Below are 27678 nucleotides of genomic sequence, written 5' to 3'. Positions count from 1 at the left end.
CGGCACCTCGGGGGAAGGACGGCGGAGCAGAGTCTGCCGGGAGCTGTAGTCCCGCGGGCGGCGATCCCGGCAGGCGGAATCCCAGGGGCGGGAGCCGAGGGAAGGCAGTGATGTCTGGGAACCGCGATTTCCGCTGTGACCGCGGTCAGGCCAGGGCCCTGTCACAGGCGGATTACCGACGGGGTAACAAGCGAGCGCTCAGTGCCGCCGTGGAGAAAACTGTGGTGCCGAGGCCTTTGAATCTCGTGGCCCCTGCCCTTTGCCCGTCCAGCCCTGTGAGCACAGTTACCACCTGCTGTCAGCACACGCCTCGTCAGGTTTTCTAAAATAGGACTAAACCTATTTTTCTTAAAGTGTATTTTTCTTAAAGTCTTTTTGTTCTAGAAGAAAACCATGTGTATGAGTCTTTATGTAGGACCTGTGAACCTCTGTGCTTATCAGCTGCCCTGAGTGTTTTCAGGAGGAGGAGGTAGAAGTGTGTGTCTGTTCTGGAGGGGCAGGTGAGCACTCGGGTGCCTTCGGGCAGCGGGAGCAGGGAATGGGGATGCAAGGGCTGTGGGAGCTGGCACCAGCAGTGGGTTTCAGATCCAGGTGCCTGTAGAGCTGCTCTGCGGAGAAGAGAGTGTGAGGGCCAGGGGAGCTGCCTGACAGGCCAGTGCCGATCCCTAGCTGCGCGGCCGGGGGTTGTGGGGAGCTGGGGGCACTGGTGCTACTGTCACGATGGCAGGCCCTGTGTGAACAGATGAGATGGCACAGCAACACCACTTGAGGTTTTGAGATGAGGTGATCAAGGCTACAACTGGTTATCATTAGTGCTGCTGCTTGTTTGAGGTTGTAGTCAAAGCTGCTTTTCTCCTGCCTTGGTGTGCCTCTTCTTAGATATTAAGTATTAGATATTAGAAAAAAATCCTTTACTGTGAGGGTGGTGAGGCACAGAGAAGCTGTGGATGCTCCATCCCTGGAAGTGTTCAAGGCCAGGTTGTATGTGGGTCTGAGCAACCTGGTCTAGTGGAAGGTGTCCCCTGCAGGCAGGTTGGAAAGAGATTATCTTTAAGGTCCTTTCCAACCCAAATCATTCTTTTGGGAATGAAGAAACCCTGCCTCTAAAAACAGAAAAATAGTGTCCTACAGCTGTCACTGGTTGGATGCTAATACATGGTTGTGCACGTGGGATGTAACAGAGGTGGCTTAAAACAGAAATCTCTTGTGAGTAAGTGTACACTGGTCCTCCAGGCTTCTCTGGGAGTCATGCCTGTCTGTAGGAGAGAATTTAACTCTCTTTCTTATTATTTATTCATGTAAATGTAAAGACTAGCCTCTGATTAGATGGAGGAGTTAGGGGGGCAGCATCCAGAGCTTTGTTTTTCCCCACATCTTTTTTAACAAATTGTCAAATGCTGTGCTCCTGAATTACAGTGCCCTGTCTTTGGAAACCCTGGGAAAGAACTTTATGCTTTACTTGTAAAAACTAAATGATGAAGTGTAAAAAGAAGATAAGACTTACTGAATCACTATTACAGTCAGTTCTGATAACCAAGTACTTGAGGCCAATTTTTTGTTCCTTGTTTCCCTTTTTCTGCCCCCCTTCCACTATGTCTTAGGCTGACCCTGTCAGAGCCAGGGAGACCTGCTGGTGCTCAGGTGAGGAAGACTCAGGCCCTCCAGCAGCACTGAAATTGTTGATATTCTTCCCATTTGTTCACAGTCTGGTATTTCTGTGTTCCAGTTTTGTTATTTAAGCTTCTCTCAGGGATGTCAGAGAGGCTGGTCATCAGCATGGGGTTTTTGTTTGGCTGGGTTTTGTTTTCACAGAATCACAGAATTGTTAGGGTTGGAAGGGACCTCTGGAGATCATCCAGACCAACCCCACTGCGAAGGCAGGATCACCTAGAGCAGGTGACACAGGAACGTGTCCAGGTGGTTTGAATGTTTCCAGAGAGGGAGACTCCACGACCTCCCTGGGCAGCCTGTTCCAGTGCTATGCCACTCTCAGTGCAAAGTTCTTCCTTATGTTGAGGTGAAACTTCCTGTGTTTTAGTTTATGGCCATTGCTCCTCGTCCTGTCGCTGGGCAGCACTGGCACCGTCCTCTTGGCACCTCCTTTTGAGATATTTATATGCATTAAAGAGACCCCCTCCAAGTCTTGGCTTCTCCAGATAAAACAGCTCCAGCTCCCGCAGTCTCTCCTCGTAAGATGCTCCAGAGATGTTTTGGTTTGTTTGTTGTTATTTAATTTCGTTAAAACCCAGCTCAGCGCCCCCTCTGCGCGGGGCCCGGCCCGGCAGTCGTGCGGCGCTGTCCCCCCCCGGGGAGCCCCGCCGGGCGGGGGCCGGGCCGGGCCGGGCCGGGCCGGGGGCGCGGGGGGCCGGGCCGAGGCCGCGCCATGGGCCGAGCGAGGGCCGCCCTGGGCCGCAGCTGCTCCGCGGAGCGGCGGGGCCGCGGCGCCGCCATTCGGGGCCTCTCCGCAGACCGGGCTGGGCCGCAGCAGGGAGACGCGTCCGCGGTGAGTCCCGCCGGGCACGGGCATGGCGGGGCCGGGGACCCGCGTTCCCGCACGGCGGGGGACGGGAGCGGGGGATCGGGCGCCGCCGCAGCGCGGAGGCCGGGCCGGAGCCGAGACTGGGCCGGAGCCGCCGCTCGCCTTCCCGTCATCGCGCGTCTGCCTCCGGGCTGATGCTGCCCGCGGCTCCCGCCTGCGTGTGCAGCTCCTGGGGCACCCCCGGAGCTCTCTCTAACAAACACGGCACCCGCTGGGACCGCACCGATGGACACCCGCGGCTTTGAGCCGCGCCTTTCTCTGCGCATCCTGTTCGAGCCGCGCCTTTCTCTGTGCATCCCGCTGGTAACGCCTTCGGGTTATTGCCAGAGCACAGGACAAGTTTAAAAAGACACATGATGATTGTTTACTGTTTGTGTTTCTCAGCTGTGGCAGAGTGAGACAGTTTCGCTTTCAGTTCTCGGCGCTTTAGCCCTTCAAACAGGAGCGGATACTTATTTAAAGGGTACTTTAACGAAATCATGAGTTTGAGTTGTACACAGAGTCAGAAAGAGGTCTCCATACATTGAATTAGGCTTGCTGCTAAAGGGGCTTTGCTGGCTGATTTCTGCGGGGAAGAAAGTTGAGGTACAGTCTGAACACGGTGTTACAATATGGTGAAAATAAAGGTTTTTACGTTTTACTCTTTAGTATCAACACACTCCAAGATATTTTTGCAGTTTACATCCTGTAATGATGTGAATTTGCATAGATTGTAGTTCTAGATCAGAATCTAGACTAGATTATACATGTTATAGCTGTGCAAACTGTGTGTTAGAGATTCGTTCCCTTCACAGTGATTTCAGTGCAACAACTTTGCTATTAAGCTCAACAAGAAATGGTGATGATTCAGTTAACCAAAGAAGACTTTATTTAGGTTTTGTTCAGGGGGTTTTGTATAGGTGGATCTGTGCTTCCATAGAAGCTATGTCAACTTCTGTACATCCTGGCTTTAACATGCATTCCTCACTGAAATCTCTGACAGATTGTTTTTTCCTCTCTGGGATCTTTGCCTCCCCTTTATGCCTCAAAAATACTTCAATTAATTTGACTGTTTTGGTCGCATTTGACACCAGAACTGGATTCACAGAGATAATTTCTTACAAGTTCTGTGAAAATTGGTGGCCATGGAAAGGAGAGGAGCTTGAATTAGTATCCTCAGTAAGGAATAGGCAATTACGTTTGCCACTTTATCTGTTCAAGAGATATCAGACAAACAATCTATGCATGAAAGCCATTGGTGATTATTACAAGCAATATCATGTGCTAGTAGTGTTATGCATATTTAGGTTTACTGTAGTTATCAAACCCAAGGCACTCCTCTGCTCTTCACTCACAGTCCCCTGGAAGGGATATGTGAATGGTAGGCCAGGGACAGCATAATGTTCTCTGAATTGTAAGCCATCCTATCTGTTATGATTCCAATTTCAGAACTCTGTCATTATTGGAATATGTGCTGAAAAGTCCACAAGTCCCATCCGTGTTAATTTGAAATTACTATATAATAGTATTTGTTTGGCTATTAATAAATATTACGTTTGCTGACTAGGAGAACATGCTAGGCTTTGTCGTCGTTTGAAATTTTTTGCTGAGGATCTGAATAAAGGCTCAGTTTGAAATTTTTTGCTGAGGATCTGAATAAAGGCTCAGGAGCAAAGGCTTCTGAGTTGTCATCCAGTCACTGACCAGCTGGAGCTGGTCAGCTGACCAGCTTTTTAACCTGGATGCAGACCATTGCCTGAACATGGCTTTATGCTATGCAGGTGCACAGCCTGAAAACCAGCCAAAAAGAAAGTGGTACCCCAAAGTACCTTTCTTACAGACAGGCTCTGTGTTCCTTGGCAAGCAGTACAAAATGTGGGATTATGTCTCTAGGGTGCTCAGTTGTAGTTTTCTCTGGTAGTGTATGGAGAGAAACAGGTTCTGCTAGACAGAAATTCCTCCTGCCTGTCTGAGACACCACACAGTGTCTGAGATAGAGACATGCTGTTTCTTTTTCATACACAATGTGTAAAATTGTCAAAAGGTGTATTAACATCGTATTTCTAAATTTTCCCCCTGTATCAGTATTAGTGAGGCTAATAGGCTTAGAAGACTGAAAACAAGGGATGTTCGCATCATCTTGTATCTACAGGATTGTGGCTCTGTACTGATGTCAGTTAAGAATTCCAGCAACATAATCCTATTACTTTTAAAATCATAATGTGGCTTTGTGAAATAAGGCAAAATGGAGGAGAGATATAAGACTGCTACAAAAAAATTGTGAAAAGGTACTTAAAATATAGTTTACAGGGGCAGAAGTCACCAGCCATGAATATTGCTGCCTTCTTAGAGATGGAGAAAAAGAGAATGCAGGGACAAAACCCTCATTGCAGGGGAATTCTTTTTTATTCCAAATGTGTGGTTGATTTACATAGAATAGATGGCATTTGTTCTAAACTGTATAGGAAATATCAGCAACAGTTACATTAAACAAGGAGGAGAGAAGCTGTGAATACCCTCTCCCTGGAAGGGTTCAAGGCCAGGCTGGATGGGGCTTTGAGCAACTAGGATACTAGAAGGTGTCCCTGCCCATGGCAAGGGTGTTGGAACTAGATGATTTTTTAAAGTCCCATCTGACTCAAACTCTTCTATGTTTTTTTTGGTTCATGAAATGCCAGGACAAGAAATCCAATAGATAATCTGATGTAACCACTACTTCTACAGACTGATTCAGATGTAGGACTACTGGAGTGAAATACATTTGGTCTTACCTGACATGAATATAATACTCTTCCTCTGAACACTTTATTTAAGGGAATACATATGTCTGGACCCTCTAGCATAGGATCTTATGGAAAGTCAGGAAATTGGTTAAACTGCTGGCAGTATGACTTGTGAGATGGTGACTTACATGTCTGATAGTTTGTCTAGAACAGATTCCCTTATCTTACTGTAAAGCTTCTTTTTTTTTTTTTTTTTCAATAGCAGACTATTTTCTCCAAGCTGTGAGACTTTATTCTCTGCTTTTAGTAATAGTGGCTCACATTAGGGCTGCCTACAAGCTTGCTGTAAAGTACCTTTAGTGCCTTAGTACCATACGTACCTTAGTACCATAACACTGGCTTTGGGGAACACACCTCGTTATGTCAAGGTGCTGGCTGGCCTTTTCTGGTGAGAAACCATGGCGAGTGTATGTGTATAGCTAACAAGGACTGTCTCTTGGAGGAGGGTGGAGTCTGCAAACAAGCAATCTTGGAAGGGTACAGAAATCAAATGGATTATGTTCTGTGCTTTCAGACCAAAGGCTAAGTCTTGAAAACATGATCCCTGCAACTGTTCACAGTGTCCTGAGTGCTCTATATTTATGCTGCCACAGAAAGAACTGGTTACAGTCGAAGGAGAAACACAAGAAACACTAAGGACTGAAATGCAGTTGCAGCTAAAGTATCCTCATCATGAATAGGTACACAACTATCAGACAGCTTGGTGATGGGACCTACGGCTCTGTCCTCCTAGGGAGAAGCATTGAATCTGGAGAGCTAATAGCCATTAAAAAGTAAGTATTTTCATACGTTACTTAACTGTGGATAGTCCAGGTTTTTCCTTTTTAGGTCCACATCAACTTGGTCATGCTGGATCGAGTACTTCACATTCCAGTGCAGCTTTTGTATATGGAGTTGTATTGGGGCAGCATGCAAAACTCAAGTTCCTTGAATCCTCCAAAGCCCCAGCAGAAGACAAAGAGGGTGAGATATATAGGCTCATAATAGTGCTCTGCTACTATGTGCAGTCAAACATGTATTTTGTATATTATTTACAGTATCCTGCAATGCTACTTTGGAATCTGCAGCCTCTTTGCTGCTGCTTATGTGGATCGTACATTTCATGGTTTAATTTTGAAAGTAATGTTAATACTGCAGTGATAATGAACACAATGGATCTCATTGTCCATTATCCGTATCTTTATATGCTATTATATCTGTTCATATTAAGATTTTCTTGAACTTCCTTGAGAAATTAATTTAATTTTCTCTGCTGCTTCAGCAGGGATCCTAGTTTGTAAATGGCTTATTTGTCCTAGCTGTGGTAAGAAACAGCTGTAAAGAATTGCAGGCACCTTCCTGAAATACTGACCGTGACCCAGAGTCATACTTATCGAAAGAGCTTTCATTACAATGCTGTTTTGTATGAACAGTCAATAGCTGGCTTTATCAACTTTTCTAAATCCTCTGTGTTGAGAGTATTTTTCCTGTATCAAACCTTTTCAGAGGCACCTTTCATTTTCGTTTTGCAATGTGGGAGATTCTCAGAAAATTCAGAACAAACCAGAAGATGGTATTCTGTTAGTTTACATGTTAATGCCAGGCCATTATTAAGAACAGAAGTGGACTGGTGGCTGAACACACAAGACAGTAATTGCAGAAACACTGCTTAACAAAAAAATAATTCAGACTCCTTCATGACATGAAGGGCTTATAGTTCTTAAACTATTCTAAGAACTGATTTAAAACTGGAAACTTGCTACAATATTAAGTAATACTGAATTATTCGTAAACCTGGAAAAGACTCAAAGTATGCCTAACTCCATGTGAAATCCACACTCTAAGCAGTTGAATATTTTTCTAAGTTTTAACCTGAGCTCTTCTGTGTGTGTGTGTGTGTGTGTGTGTGTATGTGTGAACCTTTCTCCTGCTGGTCCTAAAGTGTAGATTTTCATTTAAAAGAACTGAGTCTTAATCAAAATGTGTATGAACAGAGAAGACCATACATTACACGCAAATAGTATGTTCAGAGTTATATTCTGTCTCAGGAGAAAGCAAATCTGCCACACAGTTTGTTTCTGTTAGAGCAGAGTTGCTTATAAGCTTGAAAGGGAAGGCAGAATTTGAAAAGCAGTCCCGATGATAGATGGACCTTGCAAGGGAGGGAGAAACATGGGGAGCAGTGGACACAGAAAATACACAGAAAATACACAGGAAATACAGCTTAGAGGGGAAAGGTATTAAAATTACAGAGAAAATAAAATATAGAGAAGAGGAGCAAGGAGAGTATGATAAAACTGGAGACCCATTGAAGTGGTTGGATCTTCGTCTGATTTGTTGTCAGACTCTACTCCACCACACTGTATACTGGAAAGAAAAATAGCATGCCCTGACTTGTTGAAGGCTCTCAATTATTTTCAACAAGATATATAGATATAGATATATACATACAGAAAAAGGCAACCCTCTGTAATAGTAATTACTGTTCAAGTGTAATTCTGTTTGAGTGTGTATTCTAGTAATTCTATTCAAGTGGACCTTGTGAAGTTTTTTGACAAAGGAGCTAACACCTTATACTTTGATGGAAGAACTGAATTATTAAGATGTAATGAGACTTACAGGTCTAAGACAAGCCGATGTTAACTGTGCGTTAATTGTTATTTTCTCCTTTGCTATTGTAGAATGAAGAGAAAGTTTTATTCCTGGGAGGAATGCATGAACCTTCGAGAGGTTAAGGTACTTGTTTCGTTCAATGGTTGATTTCAAATTACATGATCCTTGTAACATTTTGGGATAACATCAAATTCTTCCTGTTTATCAAAAACTCCCCCCAACATAAGCTGTGGTGTTTGACGTTGCAGTTCTGATTCCTGAGTCTGCATTTGAACGGAATGTCTTTAAGTCTTATAAAAATGCTTATTAAATTTCTGTAGTTCTACAGAAAATCATTTGATTGTGGAGAGCTGCCTCCTCCTTGCAGTGAGCAGTGTGTGAGTGTGAGCGTTCCTGTCACAACACCAGGAGTTGATTGGTGTTTGTTTCTCAGAGCTTGAGAACACGTGCCCTTTTCACAGCATTAACTTTTGTACATGCAGTTGTTTTTCTATGGTTGGCTTGAGGGCAGACATTTAACATGAAATTCTGATGCCAGCAAAACTTTAGGGGTATGTTCTAAGGACTTCCTTAATTTCTAGTCCACTGTTGAAAACATGCAGAAAACTTAGGTCACTTTTCTTACAGTACCACGTATTGGTACTGTGTTGCTGCAGCAAAAATGAATGTTGAATACACTGAAAATCTAAAAAGAAGGGAGAATGAAGATCCACATGTGCTAGTTCTGGCTGGGGTAGAGTTAATTTTCTTCATAGCAGCTTGTGTGGGTCTGTGTTTTGGATTTGTGACCAAAACAGTCTTGGCAACACATGTATGTTTTAGTTACTGCTGAGCAGTGATTGCACAACCTCAGGCCGCCTTTGCTTTTCATGCTTTCATGCCAGCAAGTAGGCTGAAGGTGGGCAAAAGGGTGGGAGGGGACACAACCAGGACACTTGAACCCAACCGACCAAAGGGACATCCCATGTGCCATTGTGTTCAGCAGCAAAAGCTGGGGGAAGGAGAAGAGGGAAACGTTCAGAGTGATGCTGTTTGATTTCCCAAGTCACCATTACACGTGATGGAGCCCTGCTCTCCTGGATGTGGCTGAGCCCCTGCCTGCCCATGGCAAGCAGTGAATTAATTCCTTATTTTGCTTTGCTTGCATGCTCAGCTTTTGCTTTACCTATTACACTGTCTATCTCCACCCATGAGTTGTCTCACTTTCTGCCCTTCCAGTTATCTTCCCCATCCCATTTGGGGGGGTGAAAAAGTTCAGCTGCCCACTAGGGTTAATCCACGATACCAAGGAGGACTTTCCAAGATTGTATTTAGTCTTGATTCTAACTTGGCTATTGCCAGTGCAGGTGCAAGGAGAGTGTTTCTGCCAGTAGGAAGTTACTTACAGAAAAAATGCAATTGTTTTGGTGCCTACAGTGATACCAGATAGCTGGCTTTTGAATGACCGGAGTATTAAATTAATATGTAGACTGTATATGTATCTGTAATACTTGTAGATCTGGTTCTTGTTCTCAGAGCTGTCTGATTATTTAAAATATTGAAGAGTTTTTGAAGTCAATTATTCTGCATCAGTGAAATAAGGTGGGTTTTTTTGTCATTAGATTAAGACCCCTGTAAAATCCTGTTTGTCTTTTTTTAGTCTTTGAAGAAATTAAACCACGCCAATGTAGTAAAGCTGAAAGAAGTTATCAGGGAAAATGATCATCTGTATTTTGTGTTTGAATACATGAAGGAAAATCTTTATCAGTTGATGAAAGAAAGGTAGGTAACAGCATCACCCATTCCTGATATATAACTTGTGTAATGTGCTTTTAGCACCCCTTTTACTGTTGAAAGGACTTTGGATCATTTGTTGAGGGTTAGATCACTATGGCTTAAAGCTGCATGCTGCAGTAGGAGCTGTGGCTGTCACCTTTAAGCATATCCCATCCATTTTAATGAGAGTTTCCAATGTCTCTTCCCAGATTAGCCTGGCAGGTAAGTAGGGTGCTCTTTTGAGAGTTAGGAACTGTGGGCTTTTAACAGCCCTCACACTGAGGAAGCATTAAACCTAGAACTTCTGATTTCTACGTAGGTACTCCAACCGTGCTTTTTCTGTGAGAGAGTGGTTTCACCACCTTTCTTCTGTGGCTTCCTCAAATAAATTAATAAATGAAAAGAGGTTGAAACAGTAATCCAGAGGGATCAAATTTTGGATTTTCCTTGCAATTTAAGCTGGCGTTAATTGCATTTGTCAGCATTCTGAATAAAATCTAGCTTTTTTGTATTTGCTGGAGGATTAATAAAGTCTTAATTCTAGCCTTTGGGCCATGATAACATCCTCCAGAGGATAACTAGGGGCAAAACAGTTCCCTGCTTTGACTTATTCTCTGAGGGGGCCATTTTCTCTCTATGGACCATAATTATCAGCCTGGTAGATGACAGTGATCTTCCTTGATTTAATAAAGTAAGGTTATTGTTGTAACATATCTCTGTGAATATTGCATAAAATACTTTTTTAGGCATAGAAATACCTACTATGCATGCCCAGGTGTAGAACAACTTGAATTAAATTAGGTTGTATATGGATGCTAATTTTTAACTATATGATATAATGAACTTTGAGGAAATAGTTCAAGTGTTTAACACAGAAACCAATTATCTTTAGGAATTTCTTAGAAGTGCTTGATATCCTGTCTCCTTCTGAAAACAAAAAGGGCAGATGTTTCAGAAAGTGCGCTCTGCATAATATTCTCTACAGTTTAGCTAGGGCTTGGACTTGTTAGACATTGTATAACTCAAACCTTTAGGAATGTGATTTATTTGCTTAATTCTTAGTTGAATTGCCAGACTAATTCTTAGTCTTGCTTGAAGGGACTGTAGAGGATGTAAGGCTTTCTACTGTAATTAAAAAAGAAGGGCAAATATGAAAATCTCTAGTAGCTGATCTTGCTTCTGCAATATGTGATAGTCAGGTTTTATTTGAGAGGAACCGAGCTCACGAAATTGGATAAGGCTCAGGCTATCTTCTTCATTTACTGTTAGGCTTTCTGAATGAAATTGTCACTGATTTCCACCCCAGACCATCTCCATGTGCTGGTACAGAGCTCCTGATCAGTCTGTCTTACCAATTCCATCTTGGTAAGGGGTCTCGCATTAAACCGCCTGTCGTGGCTGATCTTCCCACCTGAATATTATGAGGAGAAGAGCCTCTGGTTTTCAGTGATAGCAGATGAGACTGTTTTTCTCAGATAAGAGAAAGAAGTAGCAAATCAGCTATTACATAACAAAAAAGGAAAGTCAAAAGTACGTGCTGTATATGCTCTAGATGAGAGGCCGGAAGAAACTGTGCATGAAAAGCACTAAATTAACATGAATCCTTGCTGTCTTGAGGAGTGTGCCTCATGACCTGTACATGTCATGAAGGAAAATACAAGCACAAGGCTGGGCAGAGAAAGGATTGAGAGCAGCCCAGAGAAGGGCTTGTGGGTGTGGGTGGATGAGACCTCAGTATGACCCTGCAATGTGTTCTTGCAGCCTAGAAAGCCAACTGCATCCTGATTTTCAGTGAACCTCATAGTCTTAACATGACACATAGTCTTAGTATAATATCATTTGGCAGTTCTGCAAATATGTATAAATTCTGATGGAGAAATAAACTACATGAGAGTGCTTAAAATATATCTAGCAGTTTTATTGTCATTGTTATCTTTTATCTTTGGCTCATAGCATAAGATACTTCAATCATTAATATTTACTTCTTCCCTTTTATTCCACAGAAACAAACTGTTCCCTGAGTCTACAGTTAGGAATATTATGTATCAGATCCTGCAAGGGCTTGCATTTATCCATAAGCATGGTGGGTTATGTTTTACCTGTAAACATTTTGAATTAGAGACATATAGTGTTTATGGAAGTATTTTAATGAATACACTAACAAACTATTAACTTTAGGAACAGGAATGATCAAAAGAATGGCACTATATGAGAGGTTCAGATTACTGAGAATATCTATATTTTATAGTTGCCTGATACTTTCGTCTGGAGGTTTGCTCAGTTCCTTTTCTGTAGGTTTCTGTTTTTTCAGACTGGCAGCTGGTCACTCTCAAACTCGTCTGATGTTAATGGACACATTTTGTGATAGATTTAGAGGCCCCCTGAGATTGAGAATAAAGGAGAAGTTAGTCTTTTCTCAAACTACGTACAGATACCAAATAAAACACATGTTCTCGTAAGATGCACTTAAAGTAATAAAGTCTGAGTGACAAACAGCTTTTGTTGCATGGCATTCCAACTAATTTTTACAATAATGATAAAAACTGTAGCTGGTGTACCAGCCAGTAGTAACAAGACCCACTTTACTAATAAAAAACCCTCTGAAACGAGCACCTTATTTTATTGATAGCTTCCTCACCATGTTTTGCTGACCTCTGCAATTCTACCTGCTAAATACACTGTAGTGTCTGTTGCTGGGCAGCTCTCTGGTTTATCAGAAGAGAGCTAACAACAGTGGCCAAAGTCCTGGAAGTGAAAGGCTTGTAGGACCAGCATTTCAGTTCTCTTGAAGAACACATTTAACTCTGTTTTGCAAAAAATTTTCAATCTAATAGCTTTTTTCACTCATTTAGTGGCACTTGGGTACTCTTCTGAAACCAAACTATAAATTCCAGTCTATTCCAGTGAGATATATAATATGTAAAAATAGAAAAATACTGTGATTGATTTGCAAAAATCTAATCCATCTTTTTTAATAAATTGTCAAATGGATCACAACCTTTCAGAATACCTTTTTTGTTCACAGACCTGCTACACACTAGACTGGTATTTCTGCCAAGATGTTGCAAATCCATAGTTAAAAACATCTGTAAATGCTTGACAAGCCTGACAGGATGGTCTTGATGGTCTTGTGGCTGACAGTGTAAGAATGGGGGTCCCAAGACTCTCTCTGCCACAGTTTTCAAAAAAATTACATGAACTTTTTTTCCCTCTCCATATGTCTCTGTTCTGCTCCTGTATGACATAGAAATACCTGTCAGATAAACTTTTTATGTTCTTTATCTATTCAAACTCTTAAACATCCATTCATATTTGAATACACAATTGATTGCTCTTTTTACAAGTTTGCCATGAATTAAATTGCCTCACAAGCATTCTGTCAGTGCATTGCATGTCTGTGCAGCGAATACAGAAGTGATTGTACTAAATGCCAAGCACAGCCTTGATTGCTCTGTCTGGTACCTTCCCTAAAGAGGCAGTAGTTCTAGCTGGCACCAGAACATCTACCTAATATCCATAGGAAGGACACAGTCTGCTGGTTAGTAGATATCTACAGCACTGTGTATTCAATGCTGTCATACATTACTCTAACAAACAAAACTTAATATAGTTATACTGGGCAATGCAGACACATCCCATGTGAATTCTCTGTAGGAGCATATTCAAAGCCGTGGGAAAAATAAGCATGTTGGAGGGTCTCTGAAAATGAGGTTGTAGAGCCCTGCTAAGGTACTACAAAGGGAGCTGTGTGTAGAAAATGGTGGTCTCAGAGGCCTGCAAGAAAGAAGCACAAGGACAAATTTTCCAGGCTAATGGTGGAAGCAAATTTCAAAGGCAGAAGTCAGTGATATTCTAGTCCTGGTCTCTCATTTGTATTGGAAGAGCTCTTGCCAAATGCTCATTTGAGATCAGGTTTTGCTGAATGTAGGGAGCACTAAAAAAAACCCACTGAGATCCTCTGATAGGATGATGAATAGCTGAGTGCTTGCAGGTTGTTATGTTCTCAGATTTAAAAAGAAATTCAAAGTGAAAAAAACCCTTGTTTTAATTTGTATTCTGTTTAAAATACCATTTTTATATAATGTATTGATATCTTCATTGGACAGTTTTCAGTTAGAATGAAACTAACATTAAATGGTGTAAATTTTTTTATGTTAAGGAAGTGTCACTTGAAAGGGAACTGTCTTGACTGAATGCTCTGAATTGTTTTAAGATAGTCAACTTGTGTGTACTGTTCTTCACAGTGTGACTGAATAACCATTGTACTGCCATTGACCAGCTCTGTTGACCACATAAGACGACTTTGATCTCTATGTGGTGCTATTCCTGCTTCAAAGCTAAGAACTAAAGCAAAACAATCCAGGTGGAAAATAAAGGATATAGCAGTGGGTGACATTGCAATCACACCAATATTTCATTTGAATTTTAGGGTTCTTTCACAGAGACTTGAAACCTGAAAACCTGCTTTGCATGGGACCAGAACTTGTGAAAATAGCAGACTTTGGTTTAGCCCGAGAAATCCGATCTAGACCTCCATACACCGATTATGTATCCACAAGATGGTAAGTGCTAGTACTCGCCTACATTGTGGGAACTTGCAATCAACCCTTTAAAGTAGTACAGTATTGAATTTGTGCTGATTGTAATACCACTTTTGATGCCTCCTCTTTATGAAACTTTTATTTAGGCTTGGCATAACTTGAAAAGCTTCAGTTAGTGCAAGACAGTTTACAGAGGGCAACAGCACAGGAACAAAGGGGGAGGTGGTAAGGTAGATGAGATGCTGGGATTGCTGCATGTCAGGCAGAAGAGAGCTTACAGGAGCTTATGTATGTTTTAATTAAAAAAAAAATAAAGTCATACATATAGGATAGGAGCTTTTTAAGGGATGTTTGCTCTTAACAACAAAGAATGATGAGGTAAGTGGTTTCATGTATGTCTGTTTGAATTGCGTTGATGGGATTTGTTTCTTCTTTTCCTTCTCTTACAGGTACAGGGCTCCTGAAGTTCTTCTGAGATCCACCAGCTATAGTTCTCCAATAGATATTTGGGCTGTTGGTTGCATAATGGCAGAAGTTTACACCTTGAGGCCTCTCTTTCCGGGTGCCAGTGAAATTGATACTATATTCAAAATTTGCCAAGTCTTGGGGACGCCAAAGAAGGTAGCTAAAGTGACATTCCACACTGCAATAGTACTAGAGCTGTTCTACAATGCAGAATGCCACAGTAGCAGTAAGCATAAAAGTAATAAATTTTCCTGCTTAGTGCTAATTTATGGTATTGATCTCAGATACAGTAAATAAATTAGAAGTTATTTTCTGTGTAATAAGCATTATTTAATTATGCTATAAAACCTGACATTTAGAGGAGGAGAAATAGAGCCCTGAACAAAGTCTTTAGACTGATTTCATTAGGTGGAAATTTCATTTCGTCTTGCACATTGCATATAAACCTGTGGTTTAAGAGGCTAAAAATTGGAATCATGGCAAGACTCCTATCTCCTGATTCCATTTGCATTCTTGGCTTGGTCAGGTGTAAAGCAAGACTTACCTCTCACCAGAGGTTTGTGGTGAGGATTCCCAGTGAAATCTTCAATACAGTGTAGAGGAAGCTATCGCAGTCTATTACTGATAGGAGAATATATGCTGGTGTGCTTAAGCCCTGATATTTTACACCTGAACTTTTTCTGTGACTGGAAATCTCATTCTTCCAGAACGACTGGCCTGAAGGCTACCAACTCTCAGCTTCCATGAATTTTCGCTGGCCTCAATGTGTACCTAACAACCTAAAAACTCTCATACCTAATGCAAGCAGTGAAGCAGTGCAGCTCATGAGAGACATGTTGCAGTGGGACCCCAAAAAGCGTCCAACAGCTAGTCAGGTTTGATTTTGTTTTCTTTTTCTTACATGTGCATGTGATGTTTCCTTTCACTGCAAGGCACTGTATACAGACAGTCATTTAGCAGTTGCTTGGGGCTGCAGTTCTTAGAAGGGAGAAGAGCAGAAGCCAAGAACAATTTGCAAGGCAAAGGTTGGTAATTAAAAGAGAGTAATCAGCCTTTGCATGCAACTTAAGTGCTTGGGGTGTGTGCTCAATGATCAAAGATGTGACTGCAGGATGTGTAAGTACACCTGAATTAAGTATTATCGAGTCACTGTGAATAGCAGCAGAGCAAAGGGAGGATATATGGCTGAAGGCTCTGATGCTGTTCTTCATTGCTATTGATACATGCTGCAGAATCACAGGAATCTGATCCATCCCCCTTGCCTTAGGCAACCTGTGCCAGTGCTCAGTCACCTTCACTGTAAAAAACTGTTTCTTGATGTTCAGAGGGAGTGTCCTGTGTTTCAGTTTGTGCCTGTTGTCACTGGGCACCCCTGAGAAGAGACTTGCTCCATCTTCTTTGCATCTTTGAGTTTTTGCATACTTTGATAAGATCCCCATGAGCCTTCTCTTCTCCAGTCTGAACTGTCCCAACTCTCTCAGTCTTTCCTCACATGTGAGATGCTCCAGTCCCTTAATCACCTTTGTGGCCCTTCACTGGACTCTCTCCATTATGTCCATCTCACTCTTCTGCTGGGGAGCCCAAAACTGGACACAACACTCCAGACACGGCCTCACCTGTGCTGAGCAGAGGGGAAGGATCACCACTCTCAGCCTGCTGGCAACACTCCTGCTCATGCAGCCCAGGATACTGTTAGCCTTGTTTGCAGCAAGGGCATACTGGTAACCCATGTTCAACTTGGTGTCTACCAGGTCCTTTCTGCAAAGGTGCTTTCCAGGTGTTTGATTCCAGCATGTATTGGCGAATGGGATTAGTCCTTCCCAGGTGCAGAACTTGGCATTTACCCTTGTTAACTTGAAGTTCCTGTCAGCCTGTTTCTCCAGCCCGTTGAAGTCCTGACAGATGGCAGCATGACCATCTTGCGTATCAGCCACTCCCAGTTTTGTGTCATCAGCAGACTTGCTGAGGGTGCACTCTGCGCCACCATCAACATCATTAATGGAGGTGTTGATTGGTATTTGCCCCAATATTGAACATCTGGGATACACTGATACCTCCTGGCCTCCAACCAGACTTAATTCCACTGATCACCACTCAGCCAGCTTTCAGTCCACCTCACTCTGTTCATCCAGCCCAGTGTTGTCTGGATAAGGCTGGCTTTTGCTGGACACTCTCCACTCAAGTGCACTGCAGATGTGTCCCAACGTCCTGTACGTAAGCATTGCCCAGGTCATCAGTACTGCACATGCACCAGATGGTGGTGGTGGTGGTGGTGGTGGTGGTGGTAGCCACTGCTTTCAGACACCAGTACTGTTGTGGTAATAACCAACTAATTAAATAAGCAGGGCACCTTTTGAAAAACAGATGTGATTCTGGATACAAATCTGACTTGACTTCAATAGGACCATACCTGAACCTTTGTGATTCAATCAGACCTTCAGTATAAATTGTAATTAAAAGCTTTAGAGCCAATTAAAGCAGTTAAAAAAATGAAGTCGATTAAGAACTCTCAAAAGTAATGAAAAGCACAAAATACTATATTAAGAGCAGTAACAAATGTTTTACAATAACATGCAAATGGTGAGTAATCTGAGCTTTTAGAAGTTTTTTGTAGTGAGAGGTCTTTGAGAAGGGAAGATCTGAAACAGCAAGGTAGGCAGAGATCACTTGCCTTGACTAACAACTCCTTCATTACTTGTAAGGCAGGATAAAAATATTTTTACCAACATGTCTTTTGGCTAATTTTCATAAGGGTTATGTTTCTTTCACTCAATTCAGTCTTGGAACTGGGGGATGGAAGAGATGGGATGACTCTGGGGCCATTAGAGTTTTACTGGCTGAATCTGTGATGATGGTGTGTGTGTTTGCACATGTGCATGCCCACAGAGATGAAGAGACAGCACATAATGAAACATGCCTTAAGATGCCATATACCTGGTTAAGTATCTTACTTCTGCAGAACCTTTGCCTTTTGTACAAGTCCACAGAGGATTTGATAACTTGGTATCTGTGGAAACTTTTCTAGTATTTTGCATCATTTTTCTGAAGTGGATTGTGCTCTCTAGAATCTGGTACTAAGAGATGGGTCTTCTGCTGTTTTCTACCCTAGAAAAAAAGGAATCTAAATTTCAACTGAGAAGAACTGGGGTAAATTAAAAACTTTGGTTTTCTAAGCCTAATATTTTTATTACTTTTTAGGCACTTCGATACCCATACTTCCAGGTTGGGCATGCCCTGGGTGTTCAGGAACTGGGAAAACAAAAGGAACTGCATAATAAATCATCTCTACATATTAAGCCTGTCCCTCCAGTACAGCCCCCACCGAAACCTCATGCCCGAATTTCATCAAGGCCTTTTCAACAAAGCCAATCTTCTCAGCACTCAGTGTACCCATATAAGAGAGACAACTCTGGGACTGAGCACAGTAACTACTTACAGGAGGACAAATCTAACCAGGTTCTTCTGCCTGCAATTCACAATAAGGTTCCTCAGCAGGTAAAGGTCCATCTAGCATAAGATAAGCTTCCTGATATGTTGCCTGATTATTCCTATTTATGTTTCTTTTTCTGGTTCACTTCCAGCGTTCTTGTACTTTTACTAAAAGGACAGTGAGCGGGAATAAAAAATAATTACAACTTTCTGCTAGAAACTGGAAGTCTGTTGACATATAAATCTGTTGCTATAAAACAAGGAAGCTGATATCTCATTTCAGAGCAATTTTATGCTTTCCTTTGTTCTAGAGCACCACTTAAAGGATGACACTATGATTTCATATGAGTAAAAAAGAAGTACAGTGTTCAAACTACTAAGGGGATTGATGCCAGAGAGAAAAGTATTGAAGTAAATAGAATTGAAATGAGGGGGAGGAGGCTATTGCCTTCATCCATTTAAGGCATCCAGTTTATTGACTGGGATTAATAGTCATTTTGGACTACGCTGGACATAGAAAACAGCAGATTCTCCTTTCAGCATAAGAACCCTTTCTGTTGGCTGTGCGAGGAGACTGGATTCTTAAGACAGATGATGAGAGCAAATGCTGCTGAGAGATCGGCCATAAATAGGGTCTGCACTGGCCACGAGTCGCATGAGGTTGAAATGTACTGGTGAGCCTAAATGACTGAAGAGGCACAAATTTGTACCTATGCTGTCCTGCAAGAGAAGTACATTTTATAAATGTCTAGACACAGGCTTGTGGAAACCTAAATGTGCATGCAATTTTGTACTCCCAGCATAGGTCTAGAAGTAAAAATTGAGTGTAAGGGCGTTGTTTGGGAGGTGCATATTGAAATATAGAGTTGGATTTGAGACCCAAGAAATTTCTTCTTCTGTCAGTTCAAGATACTTTATTACAGGATGAAATGCAGAAGATAAGTAATAATATGGTCTACATAATGTGTTCTTAGCATGTTTAATGAAAGATGAGGATTGCATTGTTACAGCTCTACTACTGAGAAAAAAAAATCTTCTTTGTTCCTTTCACCTGGTTTATGCTCTAAGCACGTGGGTTTGTTTCTTTTCAATCTTTGTAACAGAAAACATCTGCTGGGTCTGAGAATATAAATGGTGACCTTAAACCAAAACCTAGGCGAAGATGGGGACATCTTGCTAGGACAGTGAAGAGTTCTGAAGATTGGGATGACTTGGAAGACCTTGATTTCAGCTCTTCTATCATAAGAATGGACTTGAAAAATAAGAAGAGGCAGAATGATGAAACTCTTTGTAGGTAAGGGTTTTTTTATGTCCGTCTGCTATTTGGTCTATTTCTTTAGTCTTTTCCTCTTTCTTAGTAATGTCGCTCTTCATGCTTTCTATGAATCTAGAAACATATATCTGTACAATTCCATGTTCTTTTTTTTTTTCCCACTGAAAATGATGCTTGGTTTAAGTCTCCCCAAGTTAGTCTTTGAATATATACTTTATATTTCACTTGTGGACCATTTTGACATACTCCATGCATATAAACTGTTTTGGAGGACTCCAAGCTGCAGTTTCCATGGACTGTACAGAGTAGAGAAAAACCTACTGAGTGATTTATAAAACATTTTAAAAGCAGAATATAAGGGAACTAGAAACACAAATCTGATTTTCAGGGGCACTTGTATGGCTGAAAATATTCCTTGTTGTCTGTGTGTTTGTAGTGTGGCAAACACAGTATAAGGAGATGATTTGTGGAGATGAGATGGAGTTGAGAAGGCCAACTGTGGATAAACATGTGGTATAAAAATTGGACTAAGTGTAGCAATTTTTGAATTATAGATTTGAAAGCATTCTGGACCTGAAGCCTTTGGATGCTGTAGGCTCTGGCACCAGTGCACGAACTTCCCATGCAACCCTTTCACGGCAGGACACTCCCACATTGCGAGTTTCTGCTGCAAAGCAACACTACTTGAGACATTCTAGGTACCTACCTGGTTAGTAAAACATACTTCTTTCTTTTTCTTCCTGCAATTCCAAGAGCAGTATGAAATGGTCATTGGTACCAAATTATTCTGTTTCACTATGAAGGATGCGACCGGTCTTTTACACTGGAAAATAAAGTCCTGTACATTTATGTCATGAGTGTATAATACCATGAACAACAGGCTAATAGTGGGAATATGCTTTGCTGTAGCTTGAAGTTAAATAGAATGTAGGTACATGTCTGTAGAGAATTACATGCCTGTCTTCATGATAACCTCTGCTATGCTGAGACCAGCGCTGGGGTGGGATGAAGTACAGGAGGCAGACATGTCTGCCTGTAGTTAAAATGAGGTGTGTATAAATGTATTCTTTTTTGTAATTTCTATTTATAAAGGCAGTGTTAGCTATTAATTCACTTGTTGTACTAACACTTCAAAATTAATTAAGTAAACTAGAAGGTATTGTGACTGCAAACTCAGTCTTTTTTCCTGAAACAATTGACTTTCAAATTGGCTCACTTAAGTACAGTTTTGGTAGCTAAAACTTGTTTTACTAGAGGAGATTGTAAAACACATTGATCCCAAGCCTGCTTTTCCTTTATCATAAATTGTGAGTGCATCCTCGCATGTTACATACCCTGTTTAAATACGAGATGTATATTAAATGCAAATAATAGGTGACATGTGAACCCCACTACAAACTGTTTGCACAATCAGTGGTTTCAGTAGAGACACTAAAGAAGAGAACAGTACTATGAGAAATGGAATTGCCATTATTTGCTCTCAGGTTATCTTGTCATTAGGCTTTTATAGGAAGCGTAGATTTCATTTACTTAGCAAGGTTCACCTTCTGTGATTTGAGAATATTTGTGGCCTTGATGTAAGTAAGGATCCTGTTCTGGGATATAAGCAGCCATTGATGCTAGTGGAACTATTTACACTGTGATGTTCGCAGGATTAGGGCCTGTGCCTAGTCATAGCATTCCTGTATGATGAGAGGATGGGAAGCAACCCAGAGAGTTACTGAGAGGGAGAAGGCTCTGTTTAAGTTGAACTGGACATCTGCTGTAAGATTGTGCACCAGGTGGAATGAATGCAAGCCTGTGTGGCTACGGAGATTTCAGCATAATAATCTTTGCATTTTTTGCAATAGGAATAAGCACAAGGAATAGCATAGTCTCCACTTCAAACAAAGAGTCTGTTCCATCTAATCCATGGCCCAGTTCTGGTTTGTCTGGCAAAACTTCTGTTTTGGGAGGAAGTATTAACAGGATGAATTTAGGTAAGAAGCTGCGCTTAACACTCTGAGAAATGATAATAAGTGGTGTCTTTGAAATTCCCTGCAGCTGTATTTTGGGGTCACCCATTTCTAAAACACTGTCAGCTCCGAAGGTACTTGCTACCTTGTCTTTTCTTTCTGATAAAATCAGTTTTGAGCACTGTTGCCTAGATTTGGAGACTCCCTGAAACTGAAACATAGTCATTTCTTTTACTGAATCCCCAGAAGTCTGTTTTGAAGTACCTCATGCATAGAAGGTTGGACAGCTTAGGTATGTTCAGCTTGAAATACTTATCTTGCTTTCAGTTTCCCTCTTCAGTTTTCATAAGTCATATTTTCTGGCTTCCAAATTATTTTAGCCCAGCTGGTGCATAAATGACTGTCAATAGAGGAGGAAACTGGTCTAAATCCATACACACCACTCTTGTTATATGAATAAAGCAAAGAAAATCTATGATCATGTCTTTTAATTGATGTTATTTAAAATAATGAAATAATTGTAGCTTAAAAAATTCAGAAAAAAAGCAAAACTCTTCAATTTTTCTTCTTCAGGTTTTTTTGGCATTTGGTATTTCAGGTATTTAATCACTGTTGTTTGATTTGAAGTAATTAATTTGTAGATTTTTACATTAGATTTTACCAGATATACTTAAACATGTTGATGTTTCTAGATTGTATCTGTGTATTTCTTTTCTAAACCTTTGCTTCAGGTTTTCATGTGATGTTACAGTTCTGCAGTGCCCTACTTATTTTGAAAATGTTTGGTTTAGAAAATTTGTATTGAATCTTGGCCCAAAGAAACATTTTGGGTCTTTAGAAACTCTGGTTTAAAAAAAATAAGAAACTTAAAATTTTTGATGTAATTAAATAAAAATTGTTCTTTAAAGATTCAAGATGGGAGGATGTTGTAAATAGCTAAACTACATGAGAACCTTTATATATGTAGTACATATTTCATTCCTGGCTATTATACAAGTTTTTGCTGCTTTTGTAGCTGCATAGGATATCGTTAGATTTTTCCCTTTTTTATTTATTACCATCATTTCCCACAATATGCTTTGCCACTGCTCTAGTACATCATAGGCATATATGCAATGGCTCTGGTCTGTGCATGCTAACTTGTTTAGTGTCCCCCTCTGCTACAATCTAGACTCTAGATTGTTTTGTTCCATTTTCAGTGGCTTATCCATTTGACAGGTCAGTCAAATCTGCTCCTGCTCATCTCAGTGATAAGTTTTGTAGCTGGCTTTACAAATTTGGAATGTGAATCTGTACCACAGTTTTAAATTGTGCTCTCACTGGGCTTCAGTAAGACCTTTGTGTACCACCAGACCCCCATATTTCACTGCATAGAAATCAAGAGTGAATATATTCTTGATATAGGACACAGTTGGTGAAAGTCAAACAAAAAAATTCTAAGTAAAATGCTAAGTTTTGAGAACTTTGAGAAACCTTGAAAAGGCTGAGATGTCAGGGAGAATTGCAGTTCTCCCTGACAGGTACAATTTGTACCTGTTTTCCATTTATCTCTAATGCAGTCTGATGCTGAGAGTTTCCTGAATGCAGGTACATGTAGGAGCTGTGAATTTCTAGTGTCTTCAGTTAAGTTCTTGTTTTTATCAGTCCGTGATCAGGCCTGGTCTTGAACGTGACCCATCAGTGCACAGCTTTGTTGATAATGTGGGAGATCCATTGTGTGGAGCTCAAGTGTTCCTTGCCATTTCTCTCAGGGCCCATAGGATCAAGCGGTCTAACTAGTGGTTATATCCCTTCGTTTCTGAAGAAGGAAGTAGGTTCTGCTGGGCAGAGGGTTCAGATAACACCAGTTGTGGATCCATCTTCTGGTAAGTATAGTACCAAAGTTCTCTTGGTCCCTTGCTCTGTAATCCATGCTGTATGTATGCTGCACTGGGCTACTTATCTTTGCTTTAACTGGAGCTATTGTTTATAACCTTGCAGAATTTCATATAGAGAAGAATGTGGTTTATTTTTACTTTGTTTATTAAATAGTTGGGTTTATCTACAGCATATTTCAGGGGGACCTAGAGGTTCGTGTGAACCAACTGACCGGCACAGAATTCACTTGTCAAATCAGTGATGTAAATACTCCTTGTCTGCTAAGGTTTAAGGCATTGGATCCACTACTGTCTCACATCAGCAAATTGTAATAAAAAAGGAGGCTTATTTCTTGAAGAAATAAGGGTCTGGGCCTGCATCCAGTTGCTGCTCAGTGTGGGAGATCTCACATCATTTTCTTTTGTCCTTTAGATTTTGCTTCTCTGACGTCAGTCAGACCCCATCTGGGATGGCCATCCTTCAGTTCCCCCACAAAAAGCTCCCCAAGGTTAATGCCTCTCCCACCACCAGCTCAGCCGATCCATGGGCGCGTTGACTGGTCTGCGAAGTACGGCGCTCACCGGTGACTGTGGAAATGCTCTCTGACCAGTGCATGTTGCCCATAAAATGGTGGCCAACGTGAGACAATTTGATACTGTTTTATATACCTGTACATTTGAAAGAGACAGATCTTCTATGAATGAGACATTTTGCAGCGTTGTTTTTTACTTATTGCATTAATTTGAATGCAGCCTTGTACCTTTTTGTATAAAAATGTTTTGTTATATAATTGGGTCCAGTTATTTTCATAAAACTGATACATTTTGTATATATGGCTTAGGGGATTTGGCATTTTTATACAATAAATTTTTATAATGAACTTTTAAAAAAATTAATTTTTTTTATTAGATTGAACTTTTTTATAGAAGTGGATAAAAAAAGCAAAGTGGTGCAATATTGCAGTGGAAGAGAAGTACTGAGAAAGGGGCATTCATTAGACATTTTCTGAAGTTTATGTGCTAAATGAAGCTGTATAATTTCAGTGATGCCATATCTCGATGCCATGCTTCTGTTGTCCTATATTCATTTGCTTCATACTGGCTAGAGGAGTGAGTGACTAACAGTCTAAACTCTCCTTTGCAGTCACTGAGACTGCTGAAAGTCAGTGGGAGGCACTTTCTTTTTAAATTTATTTTTGCCTTTAAAAGGTTTTTGTTGGACTGCTATCCAGATTTACCAAATCTGGGGAATCTTCTTGTTTGGTGGAGGGTAAATACCCTTCTGTAAATCTGTTTTCTGACACAGTGCTCTTTTTTCCTACTTCAGAGTTGCTCCTTGGCATTGTTCACTATGAAATAGAATGTGGATCTACCCTGTTAAATTCATTTAAATGTTCTAATCATTTCTAAGGAGAAAAATCAGATTCTGTTTCTTCTTTTTCTTTTGTCGTGAATATAAAATCTGAAGACATATTTGAGACAGTATTAACAATTATGAAACTTGTTTCAGAGGAAAAGAATATTGGTGATACAACAGCAAGAGAGTTTAAGGAAACATATCTATGCAGCTGACTTTTCACAACTGTCTTAAATCACTTTGGGGAAAAAAAAACCAAGAACAACCACCCAAAACAATCCAGTGCAAATAAGTCCATTTAAGCTTACTGAAGTTATTACTCAGTTCTTCTTCACTACAATACATCTTCATTTACAATGTGAAGAATATGTAAGCTTCTGTAAATTCTGCAGGCTCTACAGGGAAAAATGGGACCTTACCTGGTCTTGTTAAGAAAATGTAAAATTCTGGTTGATTTCACAGAAACTGATACAGCCCTTTGAAGAGCAGTTTAATTCAGTTTATGAGAGAGTATGAGTTATATCAGGTTATAGAGAAAAGAAAATAGCCCCATAGTCTGGTTTAATTCTGCTCTGTAAAGGAGTGCCAGAGTCCAGCCGTCAGCAGAAGATTCATTTAGATCACAGTCAGCATTTGGCTGTTTCCTGCACCTCCTTCCACAAAAGGAAGATAAACAGTTCGGTGCTGTGGGAGAACCTGTTTTAGAGCTGTGTTTTGGAGCAGCCGCCAAAGCTGAAGTATGCCGAGAAGATGCATCTTCCTGCAGAAGTGTGCAGAAATTCTCATCTTTCTGAGCTCATTGTGTGAAGGCAGATTCTTTATTTATGAGACTTAAATCCAGCCTAAAGGGATCAGAGCAGGTACAGTTCTCAGCATCCAGCTGTTTTGTGGGAACTGAACAGTTCCCGTGTCAGTGAGATCCTCTCCATGGGATCTGCCAGCACGCTCAAGGGGCAGCTGCTGTGGACTGGAGACTGAGAATGCATTCTGGCCTTTTCAGTGCTTCCCATGGAGAATTCAAGGATCCCTTCCTATGGGATTTCAAGGAAACTGTACCCTGGAGTAGGGTACTGGCTCAGTGATATAGGAGGAACCACGGGGAGCACTAGTTACTGTTTGCTCTTACAAGCTCAGTCCACAGTGAAACAGTACAAGACAAAGAGGGAGCAAAAGTGTGCATGTAAGACTTGCACATGCCAAAGACATCTTATGTGTCCCTCTACTCTGTTATCTGTGCATAGCAAGTTATGCATAGCCAGTGCATAACTCCAAACCATACCTAACTGCTCCCAAAGCAGTGATGCCAATGCTTAGCAGTAAAGTAAAGCAGCCATTCAGTTTCTAAAGCATATGCTTATGGTGTCTATGGGTAAGTGGAAAGGGAAATATGTATATTTATATTAGAACTGGAAAGATAGTTGTTTCTCTTGGTGGAAATAATATCTGTATTTATATCTACATATAATTTAATTTATTTTATCTCTGTCTCAAGAATGAACACCCTGCCCTGAACCTACCCTAAATATCCCTAGACTTAAGTAGGCAATTTAACTAGTCTGGTCTGTACACTTACTTTCCACGAGTAGGAGAAAGAGATGAACAAGTCATGAGAACAGGCTGCTGAGGCTTGGATTCACCATACATAAGTGTGAGCTCCTTTGTTAAGAGCTGACTCTTTAGACCTGTGGTGAGTGAGAATCATCTCAAAAAAAATCTGTCTCACCTGAGAACATACTAGTGCTCTGGAAATGCCTGTCTCTCTCCACTAAGGATGGGGACAACTCAGAGATTCAAATAACACAGGATGAATCTGTGAACTTGGCCTTAATCTCTGAGCCTTTATCAGACCTGCAGTGATTTTTTTGACTATAGCATTCAGGCTTTAGTCAGTCCAGCAAAAAGATTAGAAAAAGAAGTTGTACTTTTTTTATTTTGGCATATCTCCTCCTTTCCCAAGGTAAAGTCCTTATTTTTGGAAAAAAAGGTAATAATCTTGATGTTCAGCATCAATTCTGCCAGTTTTAACTTAGTGGCACAAGAAAATGAGCTAAGTATAATGGCAGCACCTGTATCCTTTACTAAGCAAATTTCTACTAAATTTGGAAAAGTTCTTTCTGAGCAGGATGGAGCTGACTAAGTTTATGTATTTTATTCTGCTGTCTCAGTGTGCAATACAGTTATGGAAAAGATGGAGGTCCTTGTTATACCAAAATCTGGACAAGCAGCATATCTGAGAATTTATGATATGTAACCTACTACTTTGTGCTTTAATATTTAGCAGGATCTTTATGCAAAACGTTTTTAGAATTGTACTGTTAAGGTTTTCTCAGGCTTAGGTATAATGTATAATAATAATGACTGCTGGAAATAAAGGAGTCTGACAGTGGATTCATTCACCTCTGTAATCCGGATTTTCCTAAAAGTATTGTGTAAGTGCCATGATGTTAGCCAAAAAACCAAACCCATGCCAGAAAACCCACTTCCATGGTGTTTCTGTATCTAATATGGCTGTTTATATGAGTAGGATGTTCTATAATGTGAGGAGGAAAGTATATACTGGAAGAATATTTTAGAACTTAACGCGGAAGGAAGGGGTAGAATTGTCAAAGTGAGTGAAGAAGTAATGGTTCTTGTTTATTCAGTGTTTTTGTTCAAAAACATTCTAAATGTTTGTTTCACTCCTTCTGTGTCAAGTGTCCTGCCCAGAATAAAGTTAGTCTTGAAGAAGTACTGCTGGCTCAAGTCTTGCTCTTTTATTCAGTTTTTAATAAAGGCACTTCAGTTTGCCTTTTGTTTCTCTGGTTTTTAAGTTGTGTGTTGATTGGTGGGTTTTTTTAAATAAACCTCCCCTGTGATGCCTTCTCCAAGGGGCACTGCAAGTTCACTGGCCACATGGTTTGAGTGCATGTAATTTCTGCAATATCCTTTGAGCTCCATGTAAAGCTAATTGCTTAGTCCTCGGATGTCAGCTCCTCAGAAACTACCTGCAAGGCTGCATTAAAACAGAATATGCATAACACCTTGGAAGGACAAACAGTTGGACTAGATCATTGTGGGTCCCTTCCAAGGGAAATTTATTCTATTCTATTCTATTCTATTCTATTCTATTCTATTCTATTCTATTCTATTCTATTCTATTCTATTCTATTCTATT

The 27678-nt window shown here is 40.8% G+C and overlaps 1 protein-coding gene across 7 annotated transcripts; it reads left to right on the top strand.

Annotated features, from left to right (window-relative positions):
- Positions 1–17: 17 nt before the first annotated feature.
- Positions 18–27254, top strand: CILK1 (ciliogenesis associated kinase 1). Of its 7 annotated transcripts, none has more exons than XM_051777858.1 (14): positions 18–500; positions 5895–6074; positions 7962–8016; positions 9533–9654; positions 11652–11731; positions 14078–14210; positions 14639–14810; positions 15362–15529; positions 17853–18149; positions 19187–19377; positions 19911–20065; positions 21207–21335; positions 23063–23176; positions 23601–27254. In XM_051777858.1, exons 2-14 carry the CDS (start codon positions 5974–5976, stop codon positions 23753–23755), a joined length of 1872 nt encoding a protein of 623 aa, XP_051633818.1. In that variant the 5' UTR covers positions 18–500; positions 5895–5973; the 3' UTR covers positions 23756–27254. The 7 variants fall into 7 exon arrangements, with proteins under 7 accessions (XP_051633818.1, XP_051633814.1, XP_051633816.1 ...); XM_051777854.1 differs by having other exon boundaries at positions 19–500; positions 5816–6074; XM_051777856.1 differs by lacking the exon at positions 18–500 and adding an exon at positions 1935–2189 and having other exon boundaries at positions 5816–6074.
- The last annotated feature ends 424 nt before the right edge of the window (positions 27255–27678 follow it).

This window comes from Manacus candei, unplaced genomic scaffold (assembly GCF_025592945.1).
Source record: "Manacus candei isolate 608988 ecotype Guabito, Panama unplaced genomic scaffold, ASM2559294v1 h1tg000011l, whole genome shotgun sequence".
Classification (NCBI taxonomy): Eukaryota; Metazoa; Chordata; class Aves; order Passeriformes; family Pipridae; genus Manacus; species Manacus candei.
Note: the sequence above shows the minus strand (reverse complement) of the source record. Positions and strands in the feature narration are given on the sequence as shown.